This window comes from Charadrius vociferus, unplaced genomic scaffold (genome assembly GCF_000708025.1).
Source record: "Charadrius vociferus isolate BGI_N301 unplaced genomic scaffold, ASM70802v2 scaffold593, whole genome shotgun sequence".
In the NCBI taxonomy this organism is placed as follows: domain Eukaryota; kingdom Metazoa; phylum Chordata; class Aves; order Charadriiformes; family Charadriidae; genus Charadrius; species Charadrius vociferus.
Genome location: NW_009647739.1, coordinates 1,041,006 through 1,050,879, shown reverse-complemented (window position 1 = coordinate 1,050,879; position 9,874 = coordinate 1,041,006). Strand labels below are relative to the sequence as shown.

Genomic DNA, 9,874 nt, shown 5'->3' with positions numbered 1-9,874 from the left:
CACATCATTACTTTTTTCTAATCCAAATGTGACTGTCTTCTTTTTGAGGTGCAGGTCTTCGTTTGCTTAGCACCAAGGAGGTGAGCTGTACTCCAGGAGTCCAGGGCACAACGGCCCATCAACCACCACTCTGAGATTGGAGCTCAGTAAACTTTTAAATCAGGCAGACTTTATGCGTGGCAAGGATGGGACCTAAGGCCCAGGAGTCCATTCCTGTCCTACCTTCCTCACTGCTACCCTTGGCCAGATGCTGTTCTGGCACTATGTCCACCTTTGGCGACTGCTTGCATTTGGTCTTGGGCTTTTAGCTCAACACGATAGAAGAGCGAGAGCTGACCTCCGATGTTGGTTTGTTGCAGGGGCTCCTCAGCTGGACAGAGGCGTTCAGCATCTTCCCAGGGTGCTCCAGATACCCTAAACTCTGTAGTCAACTCTCCTGGACTATCTTGACTATGATCAGAGAGTAGGACAGTTCTTTGCCCTGGCCCAGCAGTGGTCTCCGGCAGTTCAGGAGTGGCCCTCACAGTGCAAAACAGCTGTGGTGGCGCTTGTCCTTCCAGGCTAGCGGGAGCACAGTTTCAGAGTGCTCTGAGGTGCTGCTGTTGGCACAATGGGCCGTTCATCAGCAGCCTCATGTGGGCACAAACAACCCTCAGTCCTCTCCCTTTGAGGAGTGGCTCTGCATATGGGCTTGTCACCCAAGGTCACCTTGGTGTTGAAATATTGGTTACGGCAGTCTATGAGAAGCCTTTTGAGTTGTAAGACTGTTTTGTGGCATGTGTTGTGCCTGTGCATCTGCACAGCCAGAGCGTTACCTCTACGCTTAGGCTTGGTTTGGGTCTGTCAGGCCAGGTGCTGACCCTAAGGTCTGTCCCCTCTGAACAGAGACAAGATTGCTCTGATGAGTTGTTGGTCTGTGGGAGCAGAGCAGTGCTCTGAGACATGCAGGTAGCTCTGTCTCTGAGGTCTGGCCTCTGTTGACTTGCTGGAGTCATTTGTGGAGGCATTTGGGTCAGTGAGATCTAGCAACGGCCCACGTGACCTCCCATCGGCTGAAGGGTCTGTTCTGGGTCGTTGGGAGAATGGGGAAGGCTGAGGGCAGTTCATGGTGGTTTGCATCTGGAGGTTTTAGCTGGAAAGGCTGTGGTTTTCAAATTTGCATGTTTTTACATGGTGGCAGGGCACTTTCACCTGTTGGTTGATGGTATCTTTGCTCGGTAGGGTGCAAAACACAGGACTAGTTTCCTGTCTCCAATGTGATTACTCAGTTCCCCTGTGTGACCTAACTCGAGATTTAACCCAGCCTTTACTCCAGTGTATGTTTTAATACTCCCTTTGTGATCTGTGAGGTTTTGCTTCTCAGCAGCTGGAAATCCTGCCCCTGAGCAGGGGCTCTGAGGCCGGGGTTTTGGGTTTGGCTTAAAAGGACTTTCCCGTTTAGACACCTGGGCCGGACAACTGTAGGCTGACACAGCTTGTCATCTTCTGAAGAAGGATTAACCTAAGTGGGAAAGGCTTGGCAGGGCTGCGATGGTCTTTGTAGGTTTAGGGTACCAGCTGTCCTGCAGTATTTGAGGTAGGTTGTTAGTCCGACTTACCCTGATCCCTCTCTGCCTTTCTTGGGATTTTGCTTCTGATCCACTGCTCTTCAGTGACAGCAGCCACTTGGCAGCAAACCTACCTCGTTGTTGCAACCTTGTGCTCCTACTTCTGCAACCAGCAGCTTAGGACTGTTTGTGCCTGCTTTAGCAGAGAGAGGACCACAGCAAACTTTTGCCATTAATGTTACCTTTGAGGAGGATAGAAATCTGCAGCACAAGATGGAGAATTTAGGGATATCTTGGGAGTGTCGGGGGAGGCTGGGAGAGAACAGTGAATTCTGGTGGCCCTTGGGAGAGCCGTGAAACAGTACAGTCCCATAATGGGGACCTAGAGCTGGCCTGAAGACGGTAAGTGTTTTCAAGAGATGTTTTTTAAAGGAAAAAAACCCCACCACCTTTCACCAAGTTCTTTTCTGAATTTCTGTTCCATCTCTTTAGAAAAACCCAGAACAAACTGTCCTTTACACATAGTGAATCTCTCCTGCCATTTTTCTTCTGTCTTAAGAGACAGAATGCTGTTGATAGTTGAACAGTTCTGGCCAGCATCTTCCAGGTTGCTAAAACCAGCTGAGGACAGGCTGCGAGATGCTCATGGGGAAGAGTTGTGCCTGTCTCTGAATTGGGGTGGGTTGGAAGTGACCGCCAGGGGTTTTGCCTTTTCACGTGCATAGTCCAAGCAAAGATAATGCTTCTTTGCTGGCATCTTTCAGAGGCACAGCAGACTGGTTTGGGGTGAGCAAAGACAGCGACGCTACTCAGAAATGGCAGAGAAAGAGCCTCCGCCACTGCAGCCTGCGGTATGGGAAGCTGAAACCTCAGGTCATCCGGGAAATGGACTTGCCCAGTCAGGACAATATTTCTCTAACAAGCACAGAGACTCCTCCTCCGCTCTATGTTGGACCCTGCCAGCTGGGCATGCAGAAGGTGAGTAACCTGGGACAGAGTCAAGGCCAGTGTGAGTTTCCTGCACAGTGTCTTTACCACTTTGGCAGCCGTGACCTATCTGTGGGCTTAGTTCTGCCTGAACATGTCTGGGCTTCGTGCTCAGACACTTCTCAAGTCTCAGATGCAGTTTGGCAGACTCCCTCCTTCAGCAGCCTCTCTCTGGTCCCGTTGGCTGAGATCCCTCAGCTGTTTCGGTGATAGGCTCAGAGCTGTGTTTGTCATGGTGTGACTATGGTGGTGATTAGATGTGTGCAGCATGTCCAAGAGCTCTCAGCTTGGGCTTTTTTTCTGCCATTTTGCAAAGACAAAATTCTATCGTACAGAGAGTGGCCAGTATCCTGGACCCAAACACAGAGTAACAGGCCTGGTACCACTCAGGACAGTTGCCTAGTGGATCCTTGTCCCAAGCAGAATGCAGGCAGTAGCACAGCTACTGTCCTCATAGAAACCTGATTATGTTTTCGGACTTTGAAAAGCGTCTCTTGCATCAGCAGTACTACAGCTCTGCTCACAGGTCCTCAGAAATGGTTGTGAGTGCCTGCAGACGGCGTGTGGTAGCTCCCTACGCGCTGCCTTCAAGTGTGACCCCAGGGGACAAGACCCAGTCAAGCACACCCAGTTACCAGCACTTCAGAACTAATCACAATATCCCAGCTCTTCCCTTTGCCCCATTCAGCGACAGTAACCGATGTGGTTGATTGCTGTGCATTAGTGAGCACGACTGCAACCTGGGCAAGTGGGGAAACAAATTCCTTCCAAAGCAGGTTAGTCTGCTGCCTGAAGCCTGGCTGCATCGCTGAAGCAGAGAAGAATATTGTTCATCTTTCAATCGAGTTTCACCTTGTTGTGCTCTTGCCTGTTTCCTTGCTTGCTATAGTGTCTTGCAGTTAGTCTTTGGTCATGGGAGACTCAGAAATATTGTTGGGCTCTGTGTGGGCTACGTTAAATCAGAACATGGTATCAGTAGGTGTAAGCCTGTAAAGCTTCCTGTTGAGTGTGCAACTGTGGATTAAAAAAAGCTCGTAAAACATTAGGATAAAGCATAGAAGTCTTATGGAAACCACAGCTGTGATGATGTAAGGACAGAGGCAAGGTTTGTAGCTGAAGGCAATATTTTCATTAGGTTGATTCGTGTGTTTGGAAGAAGCGAGAGCTTTGGCCTGGAGAGTCCCAAAGAAGGGCTTGCAGCTCCTGGAAGCTTGCCTGCTTTTTCCAGCTGTTATAACTTAATTAATGGAAGCAGATGTAAATATACAGTTAAGCTTCAACAGGATACTGTTTAAGTCATGGGCTGTCCAGCATCAGAAAGGAAACTAGCTAGAGAAAGAGCGTGGCTGTTTTCAGGGATTTCTCAAACTCCTGTTTAGACAGCACATTCCTCTGACTGCAGAGCTCACTGGCACATGAGATGAATGAAACCAAGAGCTTAGGAAGGGCTGAAGGAGGTTTGGAGTCTCCTGTGAACATCAGGAACATTCTGGGTGAAAATAGTCAATCCCGACAAAAGAAAAAGGAAAGAACCACGGGGGGGAAGCAAGGGGAGAGGTTCGAGGACTTAGGTTTGAGGCTTACAACTAGGGCTTAGCTTGCAACATGTTATTGCATATCTCCCTATTGTAGGAATTGCTTGTTGGTCCACCCAGCCTGGTTCTTGGTCAGTCCCAGGAGCAAGGCCACTGTCATGGTCTCAAGATGTTTGCTTGGAGGGAGGAGAACTTGGTAGGGAAGAGTTTGGGAGTGAATGGACTGATGGGCTGCTTCTCTCCATAGATCATAGACCCCTTGGCCCGTGGCCGAGCTTTCCGGATGGCTGACGACAATGATGGCTGCAGCATCCCGCACACACCGATCACGCCAGGCGCCACATCGCTCTGCTCCTTCACCAGCTCGCGCTCAGGGTTCAATCGCCTCCCACGACGGCGGAAACGGGAATCTGTTGCCAAAATGAGTTTCCGAGCAGCTGCGGCTTTGGTGAAGGTACTGTCTGTGGGAGGGCAGGGACCGATCTGGCAGCAGGATGGGGCTCTGCCTTGTGAGAAGGAAGGAGCTGCTAAGCAGAGAAGGTGGGGAGAGCAGTGGTGGAGGGCAAGAAGCCAAGCCATCTCCTGTTCTATTTCATCCATGTGTCTAGGAGGCAGGATTTGCAATAAGCAGGGATGATGGCTGGGTTTTGGTAGAGGTCTTGCTTTCCCTTTATTGGCCTGCCAGCTTTGATGCCAGCAGCCTCAGAGAGTTCCAGCAGGTCCTGGACCTCTGGGCAGCCCATCTGTACCTGGTCACCAGTCATGGAAGAGCAGAAGTGCCTGAGGCTTTTACTATGCAAGTCTCTTCATCCTGCCATGTGTCCGCTTTCCTGGGCGCAGTGACCTTTTTGCTGTGTCCAATACCACCCATCACTGCGGTTTGGTCAGAGACACTGTACAATACGTGGCAGAGGAGCATGTTGCAAGCCTCACCTGCATGGGAGATGGGCACTGTAGATTAAGAAGTGGGGTAACATTTGTGGGTCTCACCAGGAGGGTGTCACACATCAGCAGGTCTGCTGTGCTCCACACACAAGTGTGAACCAACTCAGCACTTGGGCTGCCTGTGCGCTGGCTGGGGCGGCCCTGCATGTGCCTAGGGTTCAGGTTTCTGGCAGTGACTTGATGCCACTTTCTCTGGTTACAGGGACGCTCTGTGAAGGACAGCACCCTGAGGAGAGCTCAGCGGCGCAGCTTCACCCCAGCGAGTTTCCTGGAGGAGGACACAGTGGATTTTCCAGATGAGCTCGACACTTCTTTCTTTGCTCGGGTGAGGGGCAGGGCTCTGGCGTGGTACCGGCCCCAGAGGCAGTGCAAGACTCTAGGTCAGGCAGGACTGTGTGTTGCAGAGAGCAGCACTGCTTTCTGCCATGGCTGGTGTCTCAAATGTGATGCTGGCTTCTTCTGATGGGAATTCTGTTTCTCTGCCCAGGAAGGAGTCCTTCATGAGGAGCTCTCTACTTATCCAGACGAAGTGTTCGAGTCACCATCAGAAGCTGCAATCAAAGATGCTGAGGTGAAACCTCTGGATCAGACAGATCTCACAGGAGGTGCCTTGGACAAAACCGAGCTTGAAAGAAGCCACTTGCTACTGTGAGTATCTTCCTGGAAGCTGCCAAAGTGTGGCCAACCCATTCAGAGTGGGACCTCCTGCACGGAGGAAGCCAGGATCTGAGTGCTGTGGGTGCTTGGTGCAGAGCTCAAAGAGCAGCACAGTGATGGGTTTTTCTTTAAATGTAGCTTAAGACCTCCTGCCCCAGCTACCCATGCACGTGAAAGGTGACTCTGAGGCCACCTCTGCAGTCTCTCCAGCAACATCCAGCCTCACGTGATGTGTTTCGGAGACTGTGCCTTGAGGAAACAAAATCAGCTGTGAGGATGCTGGAGGCCCAGCCTTCAGCTATGGAGAATGAATGTAGCAAAGACGAGAAGGCTGTTGCCATTGCCACAGTCACCAGGAACTGTTGTCCCGCTCCAAGGAGCAGTGTGAAGCATTGCTGAGTGTCGAGCTGGGCTACATTCCTCACTTGAAACGAGAGAAAGGTGTGGCGCTGATGCTGAGAGCCCTACAAATATGTGGGTGGTACGGTACTGTATGCCTAGATTTTTTCCACCTGAGTAACTGGTACTGCGTAATTGCTCTGTGTCGTTTCCGAGTCAGTTCTAGATTAGCTGGCAGCTCACCCCACCAGAGAGCTCCGCTGGGTGTGAACACAGAGCAGACAGGGAGGTCCTTGTTGTGGTTCTGCTGCTCACGGCCCATCTTGCTGTGTCGGCGCTTTCCCTTCAAGTGTTTCCAAGAACTTGACTCGGTTTTAACATAAGTGGAAACAGCAAACGTTGGGAGTTTGTCATTCCTCTGAGACGGTCTCAGTCTTCTTGGCTTCATTTGGGTCTGCTTAAATAGTTTTCTTTATTGAGGAAAATACATTTCTTTCACACTTCAGAGAACTGTTATCAGAATCATAGTCGGTGTCCTTTTAGGTGGCCAGGTGTTTATTTTGGCATAGGCTGATAGCCCAACACCGGAAATACTGGCAAACAGCACGTCCGTAACATAGAAACCACTTGAACTCTTGGGGCAAGAGCAGGCTGCAGTGGAATCTGCACTTCCGGTTGGAGAAGGACTTCCCAAGGGGAAGTTGGGACTTTCAGCTGTATGAAAATGCATCTTCTGCAAGGTGCAATATTGAAAACAGCTGAAGCTTCGCAGCAATGTTTTTGGCTAAAGAGGTTTAGATTCTCCCTCATCCTGTTGCTTGTCCATACTTCAGAGCTGTTGTAATATCTCCAAGATGCTCTGGTGATCTTTCAGAAACAAGTTTGTCAGCTGGTTTCTCTGCCCGCTTCTGACATCGTTGTCTTTATGCAGAGGGGGTCACTGAGGAAGCCAGAGGAGGTAAACTAGCCTAGAGCGCACACCAGGGACATGCCTACTACAGGGCTAGGCAGTGAGCAAGGGTGAAACAGTAGGTAGTTTTTTTGTTGTCAGGGTCTGAATGCTGCAGACCTGCCCTCCAGACTGCTGAAGAGCAAAGAAATAAAAAACCATCTGAATATGATGGAGATTTACAAAGCAGGTACTATTCACCAGTAGCTTGTGCAATGTCATCGCGTACTCTATTTTGGTAAAAAAGCCTTCCTTTAGACAGTGATGCTTGGGATTTTTGTTGTGTTGGTGAAGCCTGGTTTTGTCCTCCTCCTGAAATATGCATGCATCAGTGCAAATAAAGGGAGGAACGGCAGACAGATCATGAGAGGTAACTGGCACAGCATGTGACAGTGTCACTTGCTTGGTCTGGGAAGCTGCTTGGATTCCTGCTCTCCTCCTTTGCCCGATTTGGTGGGCATGGGGGTTTGACTTGGCAGTCCAACCACAGTAAAGTGCTTTAAGGGTGGGGATTTCCACTGCTGGGCTAAACTACACTTCCATTTCGTAGCAGAGAGCAGAGTAAGAGGAATGAAGTAGAGGAAAAAATAGACATGCATGAGGCTGCAGATGTGCCTGGCTGCAGCCTCCCCATTTTAGCCTGTTGCTGAAACACTTCTTTAAAGCCTTGAGAACTCCTCCTCATTGGGGCTTAGTTTGGCACAAATGCCTTGTGCCACCTTCTGCGTGTAGTCCTGCGCTTTCACCAACTGGCGCTGCGTTAACACTTGGAAATACAGTTTCTGCTTCAGGGCACCGTATCTTCCATCAGCTGCAGCTCAGCCCAGGTGTGGTGCTACAGACAGAGGGTCCGCTGCCACCAAAGACCAGGGAAGGGCTGTTCCCCATTGCTGTGCCATGCAGAAGGTAACCATTGCTGTTCCACTTCTTATTTCAGCCCACTGGAGCGAGGCTGGAGGAAGCAAAAGGATGGGGCCCTGGCACAGCCCAAGGTCCGCTTGCGGCAGGAGGTGGTCAGTGTCAGCCCACAGAAGCGTGGCCAACGCATCGCTGTCCCTGTCAGGAAGCTCTTTGCCAAGGAGAAAAGGCCGTATGGCCTGGGAATGGTGGGGAAGCTGACAAACCGTACATACCGCAAGCGCATCGACAGCTATGTCAAGCGGCAGATTGAGGATATGGATGACCACAGGTGAGAGCTGCAGTCATAGAAGGGGTCCCAACAAAACTAGCGAGGGAGTGATTGCTGTTGCCCCTTGGTGACTTAGGTCACTGCCTTGGGGTAGTTGGGTGAAACCTGTTGCTAAGACCCCTGAGTCTGTATCCCTGAAGTACAGTGCACACTGCAGCAGACAGCTGCGTGTTAGCATCATGTTAGCATCACTGTGCACTGGGAGCTTACCCTGCTTATCACATTGCTTTGGGTATCTGTATCTCTACTACCTGGAGGGACTGCAGATAGCTGCCCCACCACCAATGTCCTGTGATGAACAGGATGGCTGAGGTATCCCTGCCTCTGGTCGTTCCCCTAAAGTCATTATTTCAGACATGCAGCACACTTTGACATCAGGCTTATGTGTTCTCATGGATGTTTTCTTGGGAAAGAGGGTCTTGCCCCGTGTTAGTGTCTTGCCCAGTGTAATGGGGGGTCAGAGAAAACAGGGTCTGTCTGCCAGCAAGACCTTAAGTCATTGCCTCCAGTCTTGTGCATCCCTATGTGGTCCTGGCCTTGTACCCCAGATTTTGCCAAGGTCCCTGGGGAAAAACAGCAGCTTTTCTCCTGTGTTCTGTGAATAGATGTAATATCCCTGGGTTTCTGCCTCTGATCTTTTCCCTTTCCCTCCATCCAGGCCTTTCTTCACTTACTGGGTCACTTTTGTCCATTCACTCATCACCATCCTCGCTGTGTGCATCTATGGCATTGCCCCCGTGGGGTTCTCACAACATGAAACTGTTGATTCGGTAAGTAAATCCCCCTGACTTGCCTGGAGTGTGACTGTGTCTCAGCTTTCAGCTGGTGGCTCTTGTGTCATAGTTTTCAGCATATTGGCTACTTGCCTGAGGGCTTTGGTGGCTGGCCACTGGGTCTCCAGCCCTGGGGGGCTGCCTGCAGCATCTCCGTGAGCCCCTGTGCTCCCTGCTCTCCCTCCTGCAGCCACATTGCTCTTGACATAAAATTATATCTGGGACAAAGCACACGGGGGTCTTTGCAGGCTCTAGCGTCTATGCTGGGAGCCCTTGCAAACAACTTGTTCCCCTCCTGGTGGAGACCAGAAGGTTGTTCATGGCAGTGAAATACTTCAAACCTGAGTTAAGTTTTTACAACAGCTGCAAGATTTTCCTTCTGCCAGGACCAAAACTGACCTGTCTGACTTTGAGAGCTGATCTTAAAAGCTGTTTGTAGCCTTCCCGCGTGTTGTTAAAAGGTCTCTGGGGTGCATAAGTATACAGCCATATCCTTGCTCCATGCAGGGGATGCCCTGGGGAGCTTCTCATCTATGTGTCTGACAGCTTTCAGAGCACTGTCACCAGCACCTGAGCCTCTGCTGCCCGTGGGTGCTGCTTATGCTTCTGAGCTATGTGAAGCTTTTTGCAGGCTCTCGAGCCGGTCCCAGGTCTCCAGGCCCTGGGATTTCTTGAAAGTTGAGGTAGCCAGAGATAGACATTTAAAATGAAATCTTAAGATGCAGGTGCCCATGCCTTGATGGGGTTTTACCTGTGAACCTGCAAAAGACCAGTTTGAGAGAACCGTGTGCCCAGTCATTGGCTGTGGGGATTTCTGTTCATCCTGGGTGCTCTTTTTGCCAGCCCCTGCTGCTTTCCCTGCTCACCCCGTGGGCAGGAGCTCATGGGGCTCTTGCTTTCTCTCCTTGCAGGTCTTGCGAAACAGAGGGGTTTATGAAAACGTCAAATACGTT

The 9,874-nt window shown here is 50.7% G+C and overlaps 1 protein-coding gene across 1 annotated transcript in view; it reads left to right on the top strand.

Moving 5' to 3' along the window:
- Positions 1-9,874, top strand: part of RHBDF1 (rhomboid 5 homolog 1 (Drosophila)) — a 21,692-nt gene that overhangs the window by 5,812 nt on the left and 6,006 nt on the right. Inside the window, exons 3-9 of the mRNA XM_009881950.1 lie at positions 2,312-2,525; positions 4,317-4,523; positions 5,217-5,339; positions 5,502-5,662; positions 7,897-8,148; positions 8,807-8,918; positions 9,833-9,871. Of these exons, the coding sequence (XP_009880252.1) occupies positions 2,312-2,525; positions 4,317-4,523; positions 5,217-5,339; positions 5,502-5,662; positions 7,897-8,148; positions 8,807-8,918; positions 9,833-9,871 (1,108 nt within the window). The remainder of the gene's footprint in view (positions 1-2,311; positions 2,526-4,316; positions 4,524-5,216; positions 5,340-5,501; positions 5,663-7,896; positions 8,149-8,806; positions 8,919-9,832; positions 9,872-9,874) is intronic.